This window comes from Oryx dammah, unplaced genomic scaffold, assembly GCF_014754425.2.
Source record: "Oryx dammah isolate SB20612 unplaced genomic scaffold, SCBI_Odam_1.1 HiC_scaffold_17, whole genome shotgun sequence".
Lineage (NCBI taxonomy): Eukaryota > Metazoa > Chordata > Mammalia > Artiodactyla > Bovidae > Oryx > Oryx dammah.
In genome coordinates, this window is record NW_024070201.1 from 45520699 (window position 1) to 45546686 (window position 25988).

General features: G+C 46.5%; 1 protein-coding gene and 2 long non-coding RNA genes across 4 annotated transcripts; 1 reads left to right on the forward strand and 2 right to left on the reverse strand.

The window, feature by feature from the left end:
- Positions 1-4664: 4664 nt before the first annotated feature.
- LOC120876553 lies at positions 4665-25988 on the reverse strand. Its single transcript, XR_005724185.1, has 3 exons — positions 25126-25988; positions 5708-5812; positions 4665-4770 (listed from the first exon to the last, which is right to left on the reverse strand). It is a non-coding gene; the product is annotated as an uncharacterized LOC120876553 (long non-coding RNA).
- Positions 6022-15439, forward strand: HPX (hemopexin). Its single transcript, XM_040258527.1, has 10 exons — positions 6022-6177; positions 6569-6639; positions 6732-6803; positions 6974-7095; positions 8765-8915; positions 9613-9825; positions 10088-10195; positions 14603-14733; positions 14815-14977; positions 15098-15439. Exons 1-10 carry the CDS (start codon positions 6026-6028, stop codon positions 15367-15369), a joined length of 1455 nt encoding a protein of 484 aa, XP_040114461.1. The 5' UTR covers positions 6022-6025; the 3' UTR covers positions 15370-15439.
- Positions 15222-17485, reverse strand: LOC120876554. Of its 2 annotated transcripts, XR_005724187.1 has the most exons (3): positions 17400-17435; positions 16495-16910; positions 15222-15515 (listed from the first exon to the last, which is right to left on the reverse strand). It is a non-coding gene; the product is annotated as an uncharacterized LOC120876554 (long non-coding RNA). The 2 variants fall into 2 exon arrangements; XR_005724186.1 differs by having other exon boundaries at positions 16495-17485.

The following is a 25988-nucleotide window of genomic DNA, read 5'->3' on the forward strand; positions in this document are numbered from 1 at the left end:
TGCTACCCTTTCCCTACAGTGGAACAAGGGTCCTGGCACCCCCTCCTGAGCTCTATTTGTCAAAGTTTGGCTGCCAATTCCAAAGATAATTAGCAGCAGCCCTCAGTGATTTGGGAGGTATGGTCTATGATTTCTCCCTCTCTACAAAAGGCTGAAGCTACTCTTTATTGCTAAGTAAGAGCAGAGCCCAGTCCTGGATCTGGAGCTGTCATACCCCTAACTGGTAAGTTGTAGCACCTCATTCATTCTTAGGCCCCTTGCACCCAGCATGGTAACTGGCAGAGAATGCACTCAACAGTATTTGGGGAGTGATGGATCTGCAAAGGCTGAGTATAAGAGGTCATGGGGAAGCTCAAGACTACCCTGGTGGAGCACCACCCTCACGGCAGAAAGTGAAGAGGAACTAAAGAGCCACTTGATAAAAGTCAAAGAGGAGAGTGAAAAAGCTGGCTTAAAACTCAACATTCAAAAAACTAAGATCATGGCATCCGGTCCCATCACTTCATGGCAAATAGATGGGGAAACAATGGAAAACAGTGACAGACTATTTTCTTGGGCTCCAAAATCACTGCAGATGGTGACTGCTTCAGCCATGAAATTAAAAGATGCTTGCTCCTTGGAAGAAGCTATGACAAACCTAGTGTATTAAAAAACAGACACATTACTTTGCCAACAAAGGTCCATCTAGTCAAAGCTATGGTTTTTCCAGTAGTCACATATGGATGTGAGAGTTGGACAGTAAAGAAAGCTGAGTGCTGAAGAACTGATGCTTTTGAACTGTGGTGTTAGAGAAGACTCTTGAGAGTCCTTTGGACTGCAAGGATATCACATCATTCAATCCTAAAGGAAATCAGTACTGAATATTCATTGGAAGGGCTGATGATGAAGCTGAAGCTCCAAAGCTTTGGCCACCTGATGCGGAGAACTGACTCATTGGAAAAGACCCTGATACTGGGAAAGACTGAAGGCAGGAGGAGAAGGGGATGACAGAGGATATGGTTTAATGGCATCACCGACTCGATGGAGATGAGTTTGAGCAATCTCCTGGAGGTGGTGATGAACAGGGAAGCCTGGCATGCTGCTGTCGGATACAACTGAGTGACTGAACTGAACTGAACTAAGCACAATTCCTGGGTCAAAGGTGGGAGGGCCTGTTCATGCACCTCTGGAAGACAATAGGGGGCTTTTCAGAGATCAAAGGGACACCTTGTGGACCATAGGGAAGTCTCAGATATGTATGATTTGATAAAATCATCACATTAAGTGTTAAGCACAATGCCAGGCACATACATGTGCCCAATAAATACAAGCAAATTATTATAATCACTCATAGGGAAGGACCAGAGGTGGCTCAGTGGTAAAGAACCTACCAGCCAATGCAAGAGACTTGGGTTTGATCCCTTGGTGGGAAAGATCCCCTGGAAGAGGAAATAGCAACCCACTCCAGTATACCTACCTGAGAAATCCCATGGACAGAGGAGCCTGGCGGGCTACAGTCCACTGTGTCGCAAAAGTTGGATGTGACTGAGCACACACGCAGACACACATTCAGAGGGAGGTAAGAATGGACTATGCAGGAAGGCCCATTATAGGCAGGGACAGTCTTGAAGGAGTTGATTGAGGGCAGCGAGCACTTTGGGTACCTGGAGCTGCATCCCAATTCTTTAAGTCCAGAGAAGAGAGAATCTCACCTCTGCTGCCTGGAGTGCTCAGCACACACAGCATTCATGGAAGTGAGAAGTAACTGGGATGAGAGAACTCAGTGGCAGAGCAGGCTGCACACAGCCAGTCCAAGGGACAGCAGGGCAGTGTCCAGCTTAACTGCAGCTCTTGAGATGCCAGAGGAAGCTCCGTCCATGAAGATGTTTGCAGGCCCAATGCACACTCCCTTAGGGGGAAGCCAGAGAGCTGCTGGTCAGGAGGGTTGGGAAGAAAGACCACATGGTAAAGGGGATGGTTGGATAATTCCGGGCTTGAAATCCCCAAGAAATCAAGCAAGGGACCAAGGTCCCTATACCTTCTCGGGGCAGCGGAGATTATCAGAGAGAGGGGACGTGGCACTAAGGCCCCACAGCGAGGCTCAGAAGAGTGAAAGGGAAAAACTGGGGAGCCGGTTTCAGGGAGGAAACCTCTGGGGCTGTGGCTTCTGGTTGCAGGGTGGGCGTGCACTGATCCCCGAGGCCTCCAGGGGGCGCTCAGGCCCAAGTTTGGACACAGCCCAGGACACAGTGCTGGGAATAACTCAGGACAAGCAGAAATGGCCAACATATCCACACCTGGGTTCTCAAACGGCCTCTCAGCCCCTGCTCAGGAGGTGAACTTTCATGCAAGCTGCCTGCTGTGCAAAAGACTCTGTTGGCCTAGTCCCTGAGCGGTTGCGGGGGCGGGGGCGCCGAGGCGGTTGGGTCGCTGGTGGACGGGAGGAAAGAGGAAGGCTCCGATAATGCCATCTAAAACACCTTAGAGAAGACAAACAAATTAGGAAACAATAGTGGGAAATTGCCACAGATGAGTCTTCTGTGATAGGTAGATCCAGGGGTGCTGTGATGGGGACCAGAGCTCTGTGGGAAAGAAGAGGCCAAGCTGAGAAGCCACCATCCAGTGTATGTGCTGTCCCAGCAGAGAGCCCTTCGAGGCCTCAGGAGAGGCTGCTCCTGGACCAGAAGGTCCATGCAGGGCCCTGCCGGTACTACTGAAGACCCTCATTGTGGCTTTTCCGGCGGGTGTTCCTGCTCGGTGTGAGCACTCCCCAGGCAGGCTCAGTGAAACCTGTAGCACACGTGGACACAGTTCTGGAGCTAGACGTGGTTGTTGAGGGGTTGGTGATGAAAGGTCACTGGGTGCTCAAGGGGGGCTAATCCCAGGAAGGTCATATAAGATTTGCGAGGCTGAAGACAAGGAGAAGGGGAGTCTGGGAGTAGCAGCCCCCAGTGCCCAGCAGCTAGGAGGAAGCGGGCCCAGTCAGAGATACCCTGCAGAGGGAGCAATGGGTGTCAGGTATCTGCTGAGAGAGTCGAGGTGCTACCCATGCTGCTAAGGGCCTGAGGAGTCCAGCTGTGTCCGCTAACCTCAGGGAAGGAAGTGTTAACATGTTCTCACGGTAAGTCAGGAGAGGGCGCTAACCCTGATGGCAGAGGCCTGGTGACACGCTCCAGGGCTCCCAGAAATCTCTGTCTTCCTGTCAGGAGGAACCTTTGCAGAGTAGACAAGGGGTCTGAGGCCTTTGCTGAGGTTATTCAAGGGGATGTCAAGGGCATCTGAGAGGGATCAGGACCCTTCCGGCTGGATTGGGGAACAGGGATCCTGGAACCTCAGCCTGGCCCAGAGCTGACTGTTCATATTTGTCTCCTGCAGCTACGTCCCAGGTAGAAACAGGCGGACCCCAGTGAATGCTGAAGATAGCAGATACTAGGGATGGCAGAGGTGAGAGGAGGAGAGGAGTGTAGGGCTGGACACCGGAGAATGAAACAAGACCACAAGATGAAGGTCAATGTCATGGAGACCTGTGACCCCTAGATCACAGTATGTCTCCAAAATAAAACACCTCCAATCCTGATATTCTCCTTACCTGGGAAGGAGAAAAACTAAACTGTCAGAAATTTAGCAACCTTAGTAACACTATCCATACTTGAAATTAATGTTTTTCATTCACCAAATATTTATTTAACATCTATTACAGGCATACCTAGTTTATTGCACTTTGCTTTATTGCACTTCACAGATAGTACTTTTTTTTTTTTGTAACAGATTGAAGGTTTGTTGCAACCCTGAGTTGAGCAAGTCTTTTAGCACATTTTTTCCAACAGCATTTGCTCAGTTCATGTTGCTGTGGCACATTTTGGTAATTCTTGAAATATTTCAAACTTTGTCAGTTTTATTATATTTGTCCCAGTAATCTATGATGTTACTATTGCAAAAAGATACAACCCCCTGAAGGCTCAGATGATGGTTAGCATTTTTAGCAATAAAGTGTTTTTAAATTAAGGTGTAGAGGCTTCCCTGGTGGCTCAGTGGTAAAGAATTCGCCTGCCAATGCAGGAGACACTGATTCTTAGAGCCTGGTCTGAGAAAATCCCACGTGCTGTGGAGCAACTAAGCCCTGTACCACAACTACTGAGCCTGTGCTCTGGAGCCCGCAACCCGTAACTACTGAGCCTTTGAGCCATAGCCACTGAAGCCCACATGCCCGAGAGCCCGTGCTCCACAAGAGAGTAGCTCCTGCCCTCTGCAACCAGAGAAAAACCCACACAGCAACAAAGACCCGGCGCAGCCAAAGATAAATAAACAAAATTATTTTAAAAATTTAAGATATGTACTTTTTTTGATCTAATGCTATTACATACTTAATAGACTACAATATAGTGTCATTATAACTGAAACTCCAATACTTTGGCCACCTGATGCGAAGAGCTGCCTCATTGGAAAAGACTCTGATTCTGGGAAAGACTGAAGGCAGGAGAAGGGGACAACAGAGGATGAGATGGTTGGATGGCATCACCGACTCGATGGACATGAGTTTGAGCAAGCTTCAGGAGCTGGTGATGGACAGGGAAGCCTAGCCTGCTGCAGTCCATGGGGTCACAAAGAATCGGACACGACTAAGCAACTGAACTAAACAGAACTTTAGAAAAACGAATTTACTTGTTTTATTTCTAGCTGCTCTGGGTCTTCATTGCAGCACACTGGCTTTCCTTAGTTGTGGTGAGTGGAGGCCACTCTCCAGCGGTGGTGTGCAGGCTTCTCGTTGAAGTGACTTCTCTTTTATTTGCACTGAGAAACCAAAAAATTTGTGTTAGTCATTTTATTGCGATATTCACTGTATTGCAAGGGTCTAGAAACAAACTCTAGATATCTCTGAAGTATGCCTGTACATGCCCGGTCCTAGTTTAGGTAGAGAAAATGTAATGGTACAGGAACTTCCCTGGTGGTCCAGTGGTTAAGACTCTACCCTTCCAATGTCTCGGGGAACTAAGATCCTACATGGCACAGCCAAAAAACATTTAAAAAATTTAAAAAATACATAATGGTACATAAGACAGGCAAATCAAAACTAGCAAAGAAAAAAAGCATAAACTAGCAGAAGCAAAAGCATATACAAATAAAATAATTTCAAGTTTTATTAAGTAACATAGAGGAAACCACCGAGATTCTGAAATAGCTAGATGAGGTGGACAAGAAGGTTTCACTGAAAAGACAGCATTTAAGCAAGAATCAGCTATAAATATTGTGAAACCCCAGTACAGTTTTATTTATTCTGTGATAGGTAAACAAAGCACTTTCCCCTTAAGATAGAAACTATGAAGAAAGTCTAATTACTAGTAGGTCTCTCTGAAAGAGACACCTCCTCCAGCCCTTCCATCCCAGGTGATTTTTGCAAAGCCTTTGGGGGTGGGAGCAAGGGTGGAACTTGGACTTTCAGCAATGGTGAAATATTATTGACCTGTCAAGGGCAAAGATAAAGAGACTTGGGAATGCCCCCAGCAGGTCCCTGATGGAGCTTGGAAGAAACTGTTCTCTGAGTAGTTCTAAGTTTGTTTGTATGTGTGTGTGGTTATTAAATACATGCAAGTGTTAGACTCTTTAAGAGTCTCAGAGCTGGGCTTGGCACAGTTCACAAAAATGTTACTTTCCTCTTCTCTCCTCCTGCATTGTTCAGGTAAGTCCAACCACAGCCAAGTGGTCCTCAATCAATCTAACCCCTTCTTACCCTTTATGGGTACCCAGACGCATCAACAAGGTGAAGAGTCATGTTGAACATCAATGGCCTGAGCTAGTCACTGCTCAAAAGTCACTGAAGGGCTTTGCTGTCCACCTGAAACTATCACAACATTGTTAATTGGCTATACTCCAATATAAAATAAAAAGTTTAAAAAAAAGTCACTGAAGGGGGATGGGGCCTCCTGCCGGGAAGAGTTAGTCTTGGACTTAGATTTCTGTTCAGACCCTGACCTTATTTGCACTGATGTAATCAGCCAATATTGGCATAGTCCTGAGAGATCTCGTTCCCAGCAGGCTTGGAGTGGGGATGGTGCTGCTGCCTTCTCTATATAGGGGGTTCAGCCAGGTGCCCAGCGCTGTCCTGGGGCCTCTCCAGCTCACCATGGCTCGGGCATTGGGAGTGCCAGTTGCACTGTGGCTGTTGGGCTTGTGCTGGTCTTTAGCTAAAGCCCACCCTCTGTGAGTGAAGCTGAGGCTGGGGAAGGAGGATCGGGGTTGGGATTAGAGTGGGACAGGGCCAGCTTTTAGGTCTGGGGTAAGTCTGGAGTCTTGGGACTTCCCTGGTGCCTCAGACGGTAAAGCATCTGCCTAAAATGCAGAAGACCTGCGTTTGATCCCTGGGTTGGGAAGATCCTCTGGAGAAGGAAATGGCAGCCCACTCCAGTAGCCTTGCCTGGAAAATCCCATGGACGGAGGAGCCTGGTAGACTACAGTCCATGGGGTTGCAAAGAATTGGACACAACTGAGTGACTTCACTTCACTTCACTTCACTTCTTCAAGTCTAGGGTCAGGAGCTAAGGGAGAGGGGTTAGCTGCTGCAGAGCCAGACAGCTCTGTGTCTTCTCTCTAGGGCCAGAGCTCCTGAGCTTGGGCATGGAGTTGAAGGTGGGAATGTGGCCAAGCCAGATGCAGACGTGACGGGTGAGGCCCTGACTCTCTGCGTCTCTCTCTCTGCTTCCGCACTGTATCCTCTTACTGGTCTTTCACCTGCTGCCTCCCTACCTCCTCCCCAGAACGCTGCTCGGATGGCTGGGGCTTTGATGCTACCACCCTGGATGAGGATGGGAACATGCTGTTTTTAAAAGGTAGGAGGGGCTGGGATTGGGGCATTTGGGACCTCAGACTTGGTCCCCTTCACCAGGATGTGTCCTGGGGTCTTAGGAATTATTTAAGAGCATCACCCATGGCTTCTTTGTAACTATCTCAGTAGGCCAAAAGTTTGCTCTGGGTCCCTCAGTGACTGTATGTTTTGCAGGGGAGTTTGTGTGGAAGGGTCATGCCTGGGCCCGGCAGTTAATCTCAGAGAGGTGGAAGGATGCCCCCAGTCCCGTGGATGCTGCATTCCGCTATGATCATAACCGTGTCCTTCTGATCAAGGTACGACTGGACCCAGGTCAGGGCCAGGCCAGAAGTGCTGGAGTCAACATGAGAAACCCTCCCCTAGGTGGCCCTTGCCAACAGGTTCCAGGTTTCCTCCTCCTGGGCCTTCCTTTCCTGAGAAAGGTCAGGCTAGGGGTGTGTGTGTGTGTGTGTGTCTGTGTCTGTGTCTGTGTGTCTCTCTGTGTGTGTGTGTGTGTGTGTGTGTGTGTGCGTGCGGTCCTGATAGGCGCCACATCCAGCGGCTCTTCTTCAGTCCTAATCTGCGTCCACACCTCTCTGGTATTCCTCAAGCTGTCGACCATCCTTTCTTTCCTAGAAATTCTTCCTTGGCTTCCATGACCCTGCATCTGGTCTTCCTGTGGTTGCCAGGTTGTTCACTGTACAGCAGTGCCTGGCCGAGGGGTGAGTGGAGGATGAAATCCACCCCACTGTGCTCATCAGGTCCCATGTCCTGGCCCAGCTTGTGTCTGCTCCTTCTGGGCACCTTCTCCTGACTCACACAAAGATGCCGTGTGGCTGGGTGGCCCTCACTGCCGGGTTTGTTTTCCCTCCTGCCTTTTTTTTCTTGCTCTTCTCAGCTTCTCATCCTGGGCCACTCCCTGAATGTTCCTTGGGGATCCTTCCCAGATTCTCCATTCACCCTCCCTGGGTGATCTCAACCATTGCCATGGCTCTAAGACTCTCCACGCTGTGGACACCAGATATGGATCTCTCCCCAGAGCTCCAGACGTTTCTTTGCATTTTCCTAGCTGACATCTTCAACTTAGATGTTCTGTACACACCTCAAATGCAGCACCCCTCAAACGGAACACAGTATCTTCTGTACAAATCCCTCTCCTCCCAAGTCCCCCGTTTCAGCAAATGGCACCACCACGTGCTGCATCCTGTCAGCCAGGGGCACACAGGTCATGAGACCTGGGCCTTGCTTATCTTCAGGTTGATCTCTTCCCTGGCCACATTCACTGTGTGCCAGCCATGTGAGTATACTGTGTACATGCTACTCCCTCTGCTAGTAATGCCCTTTCCACACTTGTCTACCTGGAAAATTCCTGCTCAGTTTTGAAAACCTGGCCCACATGTTCCCTCCTCTGTGCAGCCTTCGAGGAATTCTCTAGGTTGACTTAGGCACCTCTCCTTTATTCCCAATGCACTTGACATGCCTCCACCTTGGAGTTCACATGGCTAGGACTCACTACGGTCTCACTTTCTGCTTTTGTACAGTGAAAAAAAAATGAAGTCCTTGAAGGTAGAGGTAGAGTCTTGTCACCCCTTTATGACCAGTGCTTTTCACAATACTTGGCATATGGTAGTCATTCAGCAACTGTTTCTTGAGTGAATAAATGAACAAATGAATGTTTGAATGGATGGATGATTACAGGATGACTGTGGATGTGTTTGCCAAAACCAATGGTGTTGCAGATAATTGTACCATGGAAGTGCTAGTTGTACATAATCAGATGTGTGTGTGTAGTAACAATGATTGGATTTGCACAAACTGAAGGTATATATTTGTGCAAGGGGTCAGCACGTTGTTGTCTATAGATGGATTGAGAGTATGGGGGACTGCAGAAGAATATTACGTTAACTGTGATAGATAAAAGGTGTTGTGTGAGCAGAGTGGCAGTGTCTGGCGTGCATATTTTAAAAAGCGTGCTTTTGTGTGTAGGGGGACAAATTCTGGGTATATCCTCCTGAGAAGGGGCAAGAATATCCAAAGTTGCTCCAAGAGAAGTTTCCTGGAATCCCGTTCCCACTGGATGCAGCTGTGGAATGTCACCGCGGAGAATGCTCTGAGGAGGGTGTCTTCTTCTTCCAAGGTCAGTGCAGGCTGGAATAAGAGAGCGTGGAGCAGTGGTGGGATGGTGGTGAGGGAGCAGAGGTAGGGCAGGTGGTGCTGGTAGTACCATGATATGGTTTCCCAAGAAAAAAATAGAGAAGCTAATTAAGGTCTGCACAGTTTAAGTAGGGGAAGTAAGAGGAAGTCATTCCGGGGAAGTTAACTGGATATAATTCTGCTAAAAGTCCCTCATGTCCTCCATGACCCTTAGGACAAATCTATGTTCTTTAGTCTCACAGACAAAGTTCTTCATGACCTTACCTACAAGGTTCTCCAAGTCCCCCCAGCCTATTGACCCTCTGGTGTTTAGTCTCTCAATCCCTTCCCTTGAACATGAAGCCCCCCAAACTCTCTGCTATTCCCTAGACACCCAATTTGCTTCATGCTTTAGGCTTCCATCTCCCACTCTTGAATGCTTTGTAACTCCTTCAGATTTTAGTTTAAGTATCACCTTCTCTGGGAAGTTTTCCCAGACTCTTCCCACTGCCCTTGCTGAACTGATCATGTGTACTTTGCTGCTGAATTCTGTCATATGACTACTTTCCTCAACTCTTTCCCTGCTGGGCTGTGAGCTCCATGTGATGGAGGCCACATCTGGTCCATCCTGGGGCCCAGTGCAAGCACAAGAGAGGGCACAGTCTGGCCTCACCGAATGCTTGTTGGTTGATTGGACAAAGGCAACCACACGTGGTTCTGGGACTTCTCTACAAAAACCATAAAGGAACGTTTCTGGCCGGCCGTTGGGAACTGCTCCTCGGCCATACGATGGCTCAACCGCTACTACTGCTTCCGGGGTAACGAATTCCTGCGCTTCGATCCCGTCGAGGGAAAAGTGAATTCCAGTTATCCTCGGGATGTCCGAGATTACTTTATGCCCTGCCCTAACAGAGGTGAGAAAGCCCCAGCCCTGGGACCCCTGGAGACATGTCCACCTTCCCTGAGTCTGCAAACGCCATGCACCCCAGCTCCTACCCTCACCTATGGAATGATACTTTGGCCCTTGCGCCAGCCCCACTTCCATTCTGGCTCTTCCCAACTGTCTTCATATGGGGAAGACCTGCACCCTCAATACGCCCAGCGGTTTCTTCCACCTCAGCCCTCATTCTGACCTCTTGCCTTCGTGTGTTCTCCCTTGCTTATTTCTCCCCCAAGGCCATGCACACAGAAATGCAACCCAGCATATGGATAAGCGCTGTAGCCCACATCTAGTCTTGTCTGCACTGCTCTCTGACAACCATGGTGCCACCTATGCTTTCAGTGGTAAGAGATCCCTCCAATCCCCCCATCTCTGTCCTCCATATCTCCCAACTCTTTTGTGTGTGCCTCTCACCTCTATTTCCTCCATTTTCATCACTGTGCCCCTTATGAAAGGCTCCCATCCTTTCACCCTGGCACGCTCCTTTTCACCTCTCATTTCCTCAGATGCATATCTAAGGAAACTATCTCATTGTCCAGGCCTCTAACTTCTTCCACCTGCCTGCCTCTCAGTACTATCCATGCCAGGTCTGTGCCTTCCCTGGACCCCCTGGACCCCCTGGACCTATGACCCCTCATATTCCCTTTGCTCCTGCATGTCTCTGACCCTCTCCCCACCCTCCTACCTCAAGCTTATCTCCAGGAGCTCCATCTTTTTCCAGGTGCCTGGTTCCTATATTCAGGCCTCTGGGCATAGCATTACCTGGAAATAAGATGTTCCCGTCGCTGAGCATCAGCCAAGACGTGTTCAGTTCCTTAGATCTTTAGGCAATAGCTTCACTAGCCTGATAAGATTTCTCCCCCTGAGTGACCAGGGGAGACCCCTCTCCCCAGACCTGTGCCATTAATTAGTAAAAGCCATCTAATGCTACCTAAAAAGGATGTCTTGATCTATACTTGAGGACAGCTCTAAGAGAGTGACTACCCCATTACACTCAGCCTAAGACATACGTATGACAGGATACAAGTGTGAAACAGTGGTTTAGAATACAGCAGAGTGAAAAATCCTTCCTTACTCCTAACCCCTGAACAAATCCAATCAGATGTGACTACCAAGCTATAATGAAAAATACGCAGCCACAAGCAGAGCATATCCCCATAACAAGGGGGATATATGACATAACAGCATATCCCCATGCTGTAATGAGAACATAAGTCCGTGATGAAACACACACCTATAGTGAACAAGTAGATCTGTACTGCGAATACATGCCAGAGTAAGAACACAGACGGATCAGGAGAATACACAGCTACGGTGAGAGCAAGGCAGCACTGGCAGAACACACACGCAAAGTGAGATACTATGGATATAGAGATAGAGATCGATAGAAAGACATGGAGATAGAAGCACTAAGAAACTAGGGCTACAGGGACCACACAGAGATAGATAGACAACACTCACCCATGGCGAGATCATGGAATCTCAAGGCCATGTGTGCATAAACAGAATGCAGCTGAAATCCTAAATCAAGAGCATTAGAGATATTCCATAGCTGTTGAGAGAACACCGTTATGTTAAAAATACCCAGCCAAGGTGGGAACTGACTATGTTGGCAAAAACACCAGTACAACCCAGCTGTTCAGCAAAGGGCCAGTTCTCCCCTCTCTCTTATTGATAAATCTCTTGTTCTCTAGCTCACGGTTTCTAATCCATTCTTTCTGCTTTCCCACCTTTGGCTCACACATGGACCATTATGTCCTCTCGATTTTCTCTAGTTAGGATCTTTTAGCCTCAGATACAACTCGTAACTGCCTCGGTTGCTCTTTTTCCTATTGGCTTTCCAGAGAGAGAATGGGACTGGCCCAGCCCCATAGTTTTATTCCAGACCACATTAAAGTGGCTGCTGGTTGGCCTCTGCATTGGCTATTGATGGACTGGGGCTCAGCACTTATTTCTTCTGCCCAAAGAGCAGCATAGCTCTGATTCTCAAAATAGGAGCCATGAGCAGGATAGTTTCATCAGGAGGGAAAAGTGGACATGTGGTCACTGAGACTTGCCTGGTTAATACACATAAAGAGAGCTTGTGGCTGCATGGTAACACTGACTATTTATCAAGCACCGGATAGGCACTGGGCATTGTTTTAGGCACTGGGATACAGTGATCAACATGGCAGACAAGACAATTACCCTCATAGAGCCTGCTGGAGAGAGAGATGATAAAAAAAGAGAAAATAAAAGAGAATACTTTCAGGCAGTGTTAGTAGCTGTGAAATGTCCTGGGAACATTAGAATATTTCTTATTCCCAAATACCATTTGAAGCTAGTATAAATGGATTTGTGAGTTGTTATTTTAAAATATAAAATAAAAAATGTTAAGTGTCAAAAAGCTGTGAAGAAAATAGGACAGAATAATTGGATAGAGGTGAAGAGAATGATGGGCCCCTTCTCTGAGAGATGATTTTTTAAAAATATTTATTCTATTTATTATTTATTTGTCTGCGCCAACCTTAGTTGCGGCATGTAAGATCTTATTCCCTGACCAGGGATTGATTAAACCCGGGTTCCTGAATAGGAAGCATGGAGTCTTAGCCACCAGACCACCAGAGTAATCCTGAAGAGATGACTTTTGAGCTGAGATTTCAGTGATAAAGAGAAAGTAGTCCCATAAAGCAATGGAGGAGAAGCATTTTAGGGAAGGTGAACAGCAAATAATTTGAGGAGTCAAGAGAGGAGGCCAGTGTGTTGAGTGTTGGGAGAGAGCAGATGAGCGGCTTCAAAAGAGGGAGAAGGAGCCAGATCACATGGGTCTGGGCATTTCCTGGTGGTCCAGGGGTTAGGACTCTATGTGTCCACTGCTGAGGGCCCAGGGTTCTGTCCTTGGTTGGAGAACCAATTTCCTGCAAGCCGTGTATGGACCAACCAGAAAAGAAAAAAGCTTATATCATGGGCCTGGTAAGGGTTTTCAACTGTAAAAGGAAGCCAGGAGGGGATCTTGAGCTGGGCCATGATCTGTTCTGACTTAATTTTTTAAAAGATCATCCTTGTTTCTTATGGAATGTAAGTCACAGAGCTATAATTGTATAAGCAGGGAATCAGGCGAAGAGTTCTCGCAGCTGTCTCGATTAGAGGTGATGACAACTTGGACTGGGAAAACAGCACAGAGGTGGTGAGCAGTTATCATGATGTATTCTGGAAGTCGAGTCCATAGCATTATCCAATGCCTTGGATATTGGTCAGAGTGGGGAAGGGAAAAGAGCGGTTTCAAGAATGACTTAGCTTGGGGAAGTGGGCAACTAGGTGACAAATGGTTCCTTCTGTTAAGATCGGAAAAGACTAGGGCAGAAGGTGTGTGTGTTTGGTGGGAGCAGAAATGAGTTTGGACACATTAGGGTATTGGTATCTAGTAGCCCCAAATGGACACATCAGGTAGGCAGCTGAGTTTGAGCCTGACACTCAAAGAAAAGATCCATCAGAAGTGAAGAGAACAGATCAAAAGTCTTCAGTATGCAGATGGGGTTTAAAACCCTGGACTATGTAAAATCACCTAGAGAGTGAGGGCAGGTAGAGTGGAGGCCCAAACTAGGGGATTCTAATGTGAGATACCAGGCTGAAGAGGCATCAAAAAGGTAAGAACGCTGGAAGAGTCTGGAATAACAGGGGCCAAAATTTAAAAAAAGAAAAAATTTAAAGAAGGGAGCTGTGAGCAGTCAAATGCTGCTAAGCGGTATAGTAAGGAGAAGACATTAGATTTGGCAAGTTGGAGGATACTTAACCCTGAAGAGAGAAATTTCAATGGCAGAGGGAAACAGGAACGTAAGTGAAGTGGATTGAGGAAGGAAAGGTAAATAAAAGTTTAGACAATTTCTTTAGGAAGTTGTTATGAAACGGGGAGAGGAAAATTAGGGGCTGGTGTGGCTATTCCCTCTGTCTCCGACCATCTCAAGGGATTAGAGAACACAGTCTGCGTGAGAACACCCAGTGGAAGCTTGCTGTGTGTTTCCCTTTTCTTTCTTTTTTTTTTTTTAACTTTTAATTTAGTATTGGGGTTTAGTTGATTAACAATGTTGTGATAGACTCAGGTGAACAGCGAAGGGACTCAGCCATACACATACATGTATCCATCTCCCCCAAACCTCCCCTCCCATCCAGGCTGCCACACAACACTGAGCAGAGTTCCATGTGCTATACAACAGGTCCTTGTTGGTTTTCTACTTTAAATATAGCAGTGTTTTAGGTTATAGGTCCTTGCTAGTTATCCATTTAAAATATAGCATTTCTAAAGAGAAATGATGCAAATGAACTTACCTACAAAACAGAAAGAGACTCACAGATATTGAAAGTGGCCTTATGGTTGCCAGGGGGAAGGGACAGTTGGTGAGTCTGGGATGGTCACATGCTGCTTCCCTTTTAACTTCTGGCCACAGTCTCACTGGAGCACTTCCTCACATGGACATCTGAGATGCATAAGGAGCCCACACCAAACCTTACTACGTTGGCCTGAGCTAGCAACCCGGCCACTCTTCTCCAAGCTTGCCCTTCCATCAGGCCCCTACTGCCTCCAGCTCCAATCAGGTCACCATGCCTACCTTTTCCAACCACATGCTTGCTCTGCTTTCTCTCCTAGCCTCTTCCCTCCTGGCCTCTGGATGCACTCTCTCCCCCTTCTCAGGACTCACCCCTGCATCTGTCACTTGCCTCTTCACGGCCTGGCCTTTCACCACCAGCTCTAGAGCTTCCTCTGCTACCCACAGAGAACCACTACTGGCGTCTGGACAGCAGCCGGGACGGATGGCACAGCTGGCTCATCGAGCATCTGTGGCCCCAAGGCCCCTCAACCGTGGATGCTGCCTTCCTCTGGGATAAAAAGCTCTATCTGATCCAGGTGTGTGAGGGGAGAGATGCCTGAGGTGGAGACTGGGGAGAATTCCCTGCTCTGTGCTGATGAATGTCCTTTGTCCTCCAGGGTACCCAGGTATACATCTTCCTGACAAGGGCAGGCTACACTCTCGTAAAAGATTATCCAAAGCAGCTGGAGAAGGAATTCGGGAGCCCTCAAGGGGTCAGCCTTCATTCCGTGGATGCAGCCTTTACCTGTCCTGGATCTTCTCAGCTCCACATCCTGGCAGGTGAGCGGCGTCGCGTGCTGTGGGGTGGCTGGTTCTGTGCTTCTCCCTCAGGGCATGAGGAAGGCCAGGTGCAGATCCCCAGGACGCGGAAACCACGTTACATCCGGTGTCTCTTCCCAGGCCAGAAGCTGTGGTGGCTGGACCTGAGTTTAGGAGCTCGAGCCACTTGGACAGAGCTTCCTTGGCCCCATACGAAGGTTGATGGGGCCCTGTGTACAGAGAAGTCTCTGGGCCCCCACTCGTGTTCCGCCAATGGTCCGGGCTTGTACCTCGTCCAAGGCCCCAATCTGTACTGCTACAAAGACGTGGAGGAACTGAGCAAGACCAAGGACCTTCCCCAGGCCCAGAAGATGAACAGCCTCCTGGGCTGCGCTCCCTCCCAGCACTCCTGACGCGTATCTGGCCCGGCTCCTCCTCCCAGTTTCCTCACAATAAAGCCAGAGTGCTTCTTCACTTGAATCAAAGGGCCCTGGTTATGGAACAATCTCACTTCTTTGAGTTGAGAAGCTTGTAACCTCTCTTTTTGAGGCTTTTAAACCTACAGGAGATAAGGGAGGGGAGGGCTGAAGGACAAACCTCATTTCTTTACAGGTGATTTCTGAATCCCAGTCATTACAGACAGAGAAAGAGAGGGGAGGGAGATTCCAGAGGTAGGGGATATATATATATATATATATAATTTTGACTGATTCATGTTGTTGTACGGCAGAAATCAACATTGTAAAGCAATTATCCTCCAATTGAAAAACAATATTAGAAAAAAGAGGGGAACAGAGAAAAAATGTAGAGAAAGGAACCCTTGTGTTGGCACAGGAAGTAAGAAGCAGAGCAGGGACTCTGCCCTGCTAAAAACTGACCACACCTTGGCCCCAGGACATAGGGAAATAGGGCTGGAAGTGGCTACATATACACCAAGTGGACTGGCCCAGCGCTGCCATGAAGGGCTGTGGCAGTCTTCAAATTGTAGGTCCTGGGGGTTCAGGCAGCATCACAGCAGAAGATGAGGCTTGGTTGCTATGAGTCAGGTACAACAAGCAGAATGAAAAATGAGTGTTTCACCTGCCTGAAGCAAGCTGGGAAATGGAAGAAGGACTGACTCGGGACCTGAACTATGAAACACATTTTCAGAATGTCACACAGCCTCGTGGGCATCCCCTGGGTATTTGCACCATCTAGGCCAGCAGTGTCATCTGGGTGGAGGTTACAGTGGTTTGTTCTTTTCTGGTCATAAGCTGACCAAGACTTTAGGGTCCAAACTTACTGACAACCATTTGATTGGAGATTGGCCTGGACTATAGGCAACTGGGTCTTGAGGTGAGACCTTTTTCTTCCTCTACCTTTCCACGTCACTTGAGGTTGAAAACTTGTTTTAGGCTCAAAAGAAACAAAAGAAGCCTCAGACTCTAGCAAGGGGCCCTCACTCTGAGCTTCCATATGCTAGCCTCAGTGACCTCTTCCATTAAATGGGCACAATACTAGACACTTCCCTGTGACAATGAGTATGGACTCAAACCCACCTCTTGGATTCACTCCAGAGCATCCTTGGAAGGATAACCACACTCTGGTCCACGGTCCCTCCTGACCTGGGGGCCCCATCCTCTGTGGGGCTTTGGAGTCTAAGTAGAAGACAGACAAACCTGGCATGGAAGGCCAGGCCATAGCGTGGTTCCCAGCAGGCACCAGGCCCTTGCTGTTTAGGAGAACTGCCCCAGGTTCCTTTCCCAGGCTCAATGGCTGGGAAGAGAAGCAGGTGATGAACCCTGGCCCCTTAGATCATGGTCCATCCAGGACTGGAGTTTGGCTGGGACTGGAAACAGAGGTAGGGGCCAGGCACCAGGGCTGCGGAATCCACTTCCAAGAAGTGTCTTGTTTTCCCTTCCATCCTTGAAGATGTCTGGATGGTTCTCCTCCTCTGGTTGGCTTCTCCTTCAGCCTGAGGGGTGAAGACAAGGCCAGAGTCTCAGTTCTGGGTCTCGTCCAGTCCATGTGCCACATCTGGGGCCAACACGGCATCATGTCAGGATGCCTAGAGGTGTTTTAAACAGTTATCCAGCAACTCTGCTATTGGAGGTGAACTTCCTCCTCTCTACTGAGAAAGGAGGACTAAGTCTCTTTCTTCTCTTCTCCCATCTGCTCTGTTGAAGGGAAGCCTCTAAGCTTGTGTCCAAGGAACTTTCAGAAAAGGTCAACTCATGATTCTTCCAACCACCCTCTTAGCACCTCCTATGCTCAGGGCAGTGTGTCAGGCAGTAGAAAAAGAGATGGGTTGGACAGTTCCTTCCCCCAAGGTCTGCCACTCTACACAGTTCGGGCAGGGGTTTTTAGCGGGGAATGCAGACAAGGCATCAGATAAATGCAATAGAGTGAGACAGACATTAAGTTGGAAGACTACATATGAAAATGAAATCAGAGCCAGCAATACCTGGATGGGGAGCAAGTTCAGTTCAGTTCAGTTCAGTTCAGTCTCTCAGTCATGTCCGACTCTTTGCAACCCCATGAATCACAGCATGCCAGGCCTCCCTGTCCATCACCATCTCCCGGAGTTCATTCAGACTCACGTCCATCGAGTCCTTGATGCCATCCAGCCATCTCATCCTTGGCCGTCCCCTTCTCCTCCTGCCCCCAATCCCTCCCAGCATCAGAGTCTTTTCCAATGAGTCAACTCTTCCCATGAGGTGGCCAAAGTACTGGAGTTTCAGCTTTAGCATCATACCTTCCAAAGAAATCCCAGGGTTGATCTCCTTCAGAATGGCCTGGTTGGATCTCCTTGCAGTCCAAGGGACTCTCAAGAGTCTTCTTCAACACCACAGTTCAAAAGCATCAATTCTTCGACACTCAGCCTTCTTCACAGTCCAACTCTCACATCCATACATGACCACAGGAAAAACCATAGCCTTGACTAGACGGACCTTAGTCGGCAAAGTAATGTCTCTGCTTTTGAATATACTATCTAGGTTGGTCATAACTTTTCTTCCAAGGAGTAAGTGTCTTTCAATTTCATGGCTGCAGTCACCATCTGCAGTGATTTTGGAGCCCCAAAAAAGTAAAGTCTGACACTGTTTCTGCTGTTTCCCCATCTATTTCCCATGAAGTGATGGGACCAGATGCCATGATCTTAGTTTTCTGAATGTTGAGCTTTAAGCCAACTTTTTCGCTCTCCTCTTTCACTTTCATCAAGAGGCTTTTTAGCTCCTCTTCACTTTCTGCCATAAGGGTGGTGTCACCTGCATATCTGAGGTGATTGATATTTCTCCCGGCAATCTTGATTCCAGCTTGTGTTTCTTCCAGTCCAGCGTTTCTCATGATGTACTCTGCATAGAAGTTAAATAAGCAGGGTGACAATATACAGCCTTGATATACTCCTTTTCCTATTTGGAACCAGTCTGTTGTTCCATGTCCAGTTCTAACTGTTGCTTCCTGATCTGCATACAGATTTCTCAAGAGGCAGGTTAGGTGGTTTGGTATTCCCATTTCTTTCAGAATTTTCCACAGTTTATTGTGATCCACACAGTCAAAGGCTTTGGCATAGTCAATAAAGCAGAAATAGATGTTTTTCTGGAACTCTCTTGCTTTTTCCATGATCCAGCGCATGTTGGCAATTTGATCTCTGGTTCCTCAGTTAGGAAAGCCTTTATAGCTGAATTTTAAAAGATGAGTAGAACGTATGCAGTCCTTTAGCAAATATATATTCACTGCCTGCTATGCACTACCATGCCTGGTGCATTACAGGCAGAAGAGGCAACACAAGCAAAGAAGAGCCAGGGGTGGAAACCACAACTACTCAGCAGGGCTGAGTACAAGGGATGAGTGAGAGGCTGGTTGGAGGTGAGGCTGGAGAAGGGGCCAGGGGCTTCTCAGCTTATGGGGGGCTTGCCCATCGGGCTAGGAAGCTTGGATTTTGTCTATCTTTGGGGCAATGGAGACCTACTGAGGGATTTTAGACCAAGGAGTCCTCACACTTGATGAGATTTACATTTTAGAAAGATGACTCTGACTGTTGCAGAGTGGATTCTGAGTGAAAGATCACTGTGGATGTAAGAAAGTCACTGAGGAGGTCAGTGCTGTGGTCCAGGTATAAATCATGGAGGCCCGGACACTGGTGCAATGGAGATGAAGAGAAGCAGGCAGATTAAAAATCATTTAGGGGATTTCCCTGATGGTCCACTGGCTGAGACTCCATACTCCCAATACAGGGGGACTGAGTTCGATCCCTGGTCAGGGAGGTAGATCCCACATGCTGCAACTAAGAGTTCACATGCAACTAAGTCCAACTAACACCTGGTGCAGCCAAATAAATTACTTAATTAAAAAGAAGACATTCTGCAGGACTTGCTGATAGGATAGGAGGGTGATAGAGTGAGAATTTCACCACCGAACGACTCCATGGCCCCTTTTTTCCTGCTCATCATTGTGCCACTTCTTCCCAAATTTTCCATGGCGCCCTCTCAAATGCACACTCCATGGTCAATAAGCTTCTCTATATTCTTTACACACTCCATGGTTAATATGCTTCTCTCTTTCTCTCTGACGAAGAGATAGGGCTCTGCCTCAGGGACTTCTTCCTTCCCCTGGAGCTGTCCCAGTGGAAGGGAAGCAGCTCACCATTGGCAAGACTCCCATACATGCCTATGCTATTTTCTTCCTCTTTCTATGCAGGTTAAATTCTTTTCTTTGGCATCAAGTAAATGAGCCATAGTATCCTTATGGCTCCCATCTACTAACCTCCTGACTATGTCCTCACTTGCTGAAGACCCTACTTCAGTCACCCAAACTCAGACCCTAGTCCTCATTCACAACTGCTCCACCTGTGAAGCAATTTCTTAAATTCCAACACCCTCCTTGTGACCACAACCTCCTACCTTTATCCTTCTTCATTCTCTCTCTCACTGCTCTCTGACTTTTTTCCCATCCAAATTGAACATCAAGGTTGATCAACTGAACAATTTTCTTAAAAATGGCTTTATTTCTCTGTTCCCTTTAGCTTCTATTTAATCTAACCATGGAAAAGAAAAAAAAAAAAAACAACAAAAGCCAACTTTAGGGCAGAGAAAGAGTGTGAGCTTGAGTCAGACATGTTTGAACTCCAGTCCCAGTTGGCCCACTTACTAACTCTGTAGATTTGAGAAACTCAGCCTTTATGAGCCTTGTGTGCGGTGTATATGTGTATGCAAAATAGGAAAATATGTATCAATCACTGTTCCATAAGGATAGAGAGGGCACTCTAGATATTCCAAGTAAAGGAGGATTTGTTTTTTTTTTTTTTCTTTGCATTTAAAAAAATTACTTATTTTTAAATTGGGGGATAATTGTTTTACAATGTTGTGCTGGTTTCTGCCATACATCAACCTTAGAGGAGGATTTGACAACAAGGAATTTGTTACAAAATTGTGGGGGAGGTCTGAAGAAGCATAAGAAGGAAAACAGAGTTACCCAGAGACCAGGAAACTACCACTAGTCTTGACTTAAAGGAGCAAAAGGCAGAAAAGGTATTGCCCAAAGTACAACAAGGAGGTGGAACCCACAAATCTGCACTGGGAGCTAATGCAGCTAGAGTTTGTATTGCTGATGCTACTGTAACAGCCTCCATGTTTGCTAGGGTGGAGCTACTGCTCCTGAATTTGCCAGAGGCCCTGCCAAAAGCAGAGTGACTCTTTCCTTCCTCCCACTTTCCTCAAGTGAGGGTTCCCATTGGCACAATCTAACTGGAATGAAGTGACAAAGGAACCTGAGAAATGTGGTCTTCAGATCTCTAGCCTTGTTGGTACAAGGAAGATTACAGAACAATGGATGTAGGGCTGAGTACCAACAGGCAATACTGACCTCATATATGTGTCATAACTCTTGGTTGCCAGCTATAAAACCCGGCTCAAAGTGGTGTAAACAAAAAATATTGATCAACTTATGTGACTTCAGGAAAAGGTAAACAAAGGTGTTAAATGGATGTTATCAAGCATCTGTCTCTCTCCATCCTTTAGCTCTGCTTTTTTCACACTGGCTTCATTCTCAGGCAGGCTTATCCCTTCTGTGGCAAGATAAGGACCAGGCTTATATTCTACCAGCACTGCTAGCCCAAAAGTTGAAGGAAAATTCCTGGAACTGAGTTTAACTGGCTCAGATTAGTCATGTGCCTATCTCTGAATTGATCATTTTGACTTGATCCTGGATAAGAGCCCAGGACTGAAATGGGTTGTAGAGTTCGAACGATTCCCATCTGAACCCCACAGATTAAGAGTGGGGAGGAGATGGGTCTTCAAAGAAAAGTGATGTGCTGTTACCAATCAGAGGAGGAAAAGATGCTGCACTGGTAACAACAAAGGCAACACAACTTATTCATGACAGGATAATACTTCTAAGGTTTTCCATATTCTCCAGCCAATCCTCCTTCCCTTCCTCAGCTAGCGACTTCAGAAATATTGACATCACTAGGCGTGAAATACCTTAACCTCTTGCCTGGCTCCCACCTTATTAATTATCCTATCTACCCTCTATCCTCAACCCAACCCTTCAGCCTATAAAGCTCAGGTGTCCAATTCTATCTGAGCCCTTGATCCCACCTCCTCTCATCACCTCCAGGATCTCAATCCATCTTTCTTTTTTTTTTTCTTTCCTTTCAAATCTATCTTCTCTACTTGTTATCTTTCTGTAGTTTATACCTAGGTGGCGCTAGTGGTAAAGAACGCTGCCAGTGTAGGAAATGTAAGAGATGCAGGCTTGATCCCTGGGATGGGAAGATCCTCTGGAAGAGCATGGTAACCCATTCCAGCATTCTTGCCTGGAGAATCCCATGGACAGAGGAGCCTGGCAGGCTACAGTCCATAGGGTCACAAAGAGTTGGACACAACTGAAGCAACTTAGTATGTATGTAGGCACACAGACCATATTCAAGTCTCTGTCATCTTTAAGAAAAAAAAAGATAAAATCAGAATCTTCAACTTTGTACCACTTTTCAGCTACTGTCTATTCTTTCTTCCAACTTTCTTAAAGAGGGATCTGAGCTTACTTATCCTACTTCCTTATTTTCATTTGCTTAAGTACTATTGCACTGTGGCTTCTGCCTCTATTTTCTGCTAATATAGATCATAGGGGGATCCATGACCTCCATATTGCCAAATTCAAAGGACACATTTTTTGACCTTGACCTGTTGGAAATCTCTGCTGCATTTGATGCTGTTGATCACGTCTTCCTCCTTGAAAATCTTTCCTCCCTTGGATTTCTTCCATGACATTAGATCTCTCCTAATCTTCTCTTATTCTCTGTTTCTTCTCCACTTTCCTCTAGGCCTTCTTTTCCTCTGCTGCTCACCAAATGCTAGCATTCCCAGAGTTCAGCCCTCCATCCTTTTCTCATTCTCTACTTGGCCTTCCGAGGAATGTAGTAGAATAGTCCTATCGAAGAATGGTGTTGAGGAAGTCCTTGCTAAACCTAGCAATTGACTTTTGAGAGCCACTGCATATAATATGGGAGAAGGCAATGGCAACCCACTCCAGTGTTCTTGCCTGGAGAATCCCAGGGATGGGGGAGCCTGGTGGGCTGTGGTCTATGGGGTTGCACAGAGTCAGACATGACTGAAGTGACTTAGCAGCAGCAGCAGCATATAATATGTAGTAAGATTTTACTCATGGATTTCCCAAATGATAACAACCAATCTGAAGAAAGAGGGTTTATTGTATCAACTATAAGAAAAATTACAATATCAAAGCAATATTTACATGTAGTAGTAGAAAAGGTCATCTTTGCTCCAAAAGTGTCTTTGCTGCTAATAAGGTTGCAAGCTCTATTCTTCCCTATAGGTGACTTGGTTGCCAAGTCACCTATAGGTGATACAGATGTTCACCAGGCTGATCTATTAAACCAAAGAGCATAAAGTCAGTACTCCTGGTAAATGACTCTGGATGGATTTGCTTCTAATGTTTTTCCTGGTAAGTCCCAGGTAATAATTTGAAAAATGTGCTGCCTCAGAGGGACCCACATTGGTCAAAACCACACAGACTATCTGAGATGGCTCATAAGCTACTGGTTGTTTTGGAAACCATCAGAAGGGGGATGAGATACAACAGAAAGGCTGGATGAAGGGTACAGGTTGACACCCCACCAATCAGGAGGCTTTGCAGAACTAGGAGAGCAGGGATTCAGGAAAACTGTGTGGATCAAACTGAACTATATGTACATCTTTTTTTTTTTTAACAGCTCGGTTACAGCTCAAAGTTTTATTCAATAAACAAAGGATAGTACACCCCCCAAGCGTGAGGGTGGAAAGGGTGGAGATCCCAAAGGAGAGGCCCGTACCTACATCTAAACTACACTTAACTGTGTTTGCATCTTAACTAATTAGATGCCTCTCCCCATCTTCACCATCACCTGTGATTATCATCTCTGATTACCTGAAGAGAAATCAGTGGATATTACAGCCATCCTGCTTAATGGGATTGGCAAGACACGTATTCTGGTGGGCTGTCTGTAAATGGGTGCTATTCCTGGATTTTTTTTTTCATTTGCTCTAGCAGAAATCTGGAAGTCATCCTTTCCTTCATTCTACCTTAGCCAATCAATTAATCACTAATTGTTGAGTTCTTTCTCCTGAATATTTATTAAAGCTATGCAATCTTCTCCATCCCTAATCCCACCACTATAGTCATCTCCTAGAATTGCTTTCTAACTGGTACTTATCCTGCCAATTTTGCTCTCTTCCTATCTATTCTCTACTTAGCAGCCAGAAGTGATCTTCTAAAATGCAAGGGTGGGACTTCCCTAGCAGTCCAGTGGTTACACCTTTGCTTTCCAATGCAGGGGGTGCAGGTTTGATCCCTGGTTGGGGAGCTAAGATCCCACATGCCTTGCAACTTATATATATATAGATATATACACATACATATACATAAAACAGAAGCACTATTGTAACAAATTTAATAAAGACTTTAAAAATGGTCCACATCAAAAAAATCTTTTTAAAAATTTACCTCTTAAAAAAAGAGGATTGATGCTGAAGCTGAAGCTCCAATACTTTTCCCACCTGATGAGAAGAGTCCACTCATTGGAAAAGACCCTGAAGCTGGGGAAGACTGAAGGCAAAAGGAGAAGCAGGCAGCATGAAGCTCCAATACTTTTCCCACCTGATGAGAAGAGTCCACTCATTGGAAAAGACCCTGAAGCTGGGGAAGACTGAAGGCAAAAGGAGAAGCAGGCAGCAAAAGGGAGATGGTTAGATAGCATCACCAACTCAATGGACATGAATCTGAGCAAACTCCAGGAGACAGTGAAGGTCAGGGAAGCCTGGTGTGCTGTAGTCCACAGGGTTACAGAAAATTGGACACAACTGAGCGACTGAACAATGACAAAGATGTAAAAAAAGAAAAAATGCAAAGGTGAACGAACATGTCCTTCCCCTGCCTCAAACCTTTTGATGATTTCCCATTGTCCTTAAATTAAAGTCCAAAACCCTAACAACATGGTTCTCCTTGATTTGGCACCTGTCTACCTTTCCAGCTCACCTTATGCCATTCTTCTACATTATCACACCCATCCTGGCCTTCTTGTACTTCTCCATTGACTTGGAATCATTTTCTCTTCTCCTGGATGACCTTTTTCTTTTTCACCTCACCTAAGTGCCACTTCCTTGTGAAAGTCTTTCCAAATGTTCCCAGGTAAAATTTAGTCTACTCACATAGTATTCTACAGACTTCCTTCAAAACACTCATCACAATTCTAATCATATATTTAGTATCACTTTCCTTTGTTATTCAAGCTTCATGAGGGTAGGGACTGAATCTTGTCTCTTAACAAGTTCCTAGCACCAAGGACAGTGCCTCCCACACTATAATTATTTGTTGAGAATTATCAAATGAAGGAGGACATCTTTCTTCTTCTGAGTAACTCTTACTCATCTTTAAAAGACAAAAGTCATATGTTATACCCTCCAAGTTGAGTGACAGTCAAATCTGATTTTTCTTGGGGACCCTAGGACCTAGCCTGAGGCTTAGTACATGGTATATAATAGAAGTTTGTCAAATCATAATAAACTCTTGGCTAGGAGTTGATAATTTCTGAAGTCAAATGATGGGTATATGAGAGTTCATTATACTATTGTGTTATCTTTCTATATATATATTTGAAAATCTCCATAACAAAACATTAAAACATTTATATTCACCTCAAGTCAAGTGAAAGTGTAGTCAAGTATGATCTTGAGACTTCTGGCTTAGGCAAGCAGTAGATGGTGATGCCACTCACTGGGATGGATGAAATGGGGCTGCATCCAGTCACGTGTGTTTGTGTGTTCTCAGATAAATGTACTGGAGAGAATTCTTTTTCACCCCAGTGTAACTTCTTAAAAGGTTAAAAAAAAAAATAGGGTAAGACAGAGTTTAGATTTGGACATTTTTAGTTTTAGGCACCCCAAAGGCATCTTTAGTCAGTTGCTCAATAGTTTGCAGGTACAGTAAATTAAACCTCTGCCTTCGAGGAATGAGTTAGGGGAGGGTTTCTGGATGGTGACACTCCCTCTCACCGGCTTTGATGGCCTCTGGGCCATTGATCTGACCAGTGGGGACTACCCCACTATCCAGGGAGTCTGCAGTGTTGAGCTCCACCATTCCCTCCTTCACACTTTTCATCTGCATTCTTCCCTTCTTCTTGCCCTCCTGTGAATTTCTGCCAGGGAGCTATTCGTTCTTCATGTCTGCAAGGCCTTGGTGTCACAGTCTCATGTCCAGCCGCAGGGGTAGGGTGTGAAGAAACATCGGGGTTCCAGTTTGTTTCCCCCACTTACCTGTGACCGCAGACAAGTCGCTTTACCTTTCTGAACCTCAGCATCTTGTCTGCAAATTGAGGATAATCAGAGCAGCGACTTCACAGGGCTGGTGTGAGCACGAATGCGTACAAAGGGTTTAACACAGAGCCTGGCACCGTGAAAGCGGTCAATAAATACGAGCTATTATTATCACCAACGCTGTGTCCTCATCGCTTACCACCAGGACGTCAGGGAGTGTTGCCGCGAGAGCCGAGCAGGCGGCC

Bases quoted from the DNA above. Each gene is read 5' to 3' on its own strand.
- HPX (XM_040258527.1), top strand. From the start codon at position 6,026: ATGGTGCTGCTGCCTTCTCTATATAGGGGGTTCAGCCAGGTGCCCAGC. The intron at 6,640-6,731 runs GTGAGGCCCTGA...CCTCCTCCCCAG, and splicing joins GCCAGATGCAGACGTGACGG to AACGCTGCTCGGATGGCTGG. The intron at 9,826-10,087 runs GTGAGAAAGCCC...TTCTCCCCCAAG, and splicing joins TATGCCCTGCCCTAACAGAG to GCCATGCACACAGAAATGCA.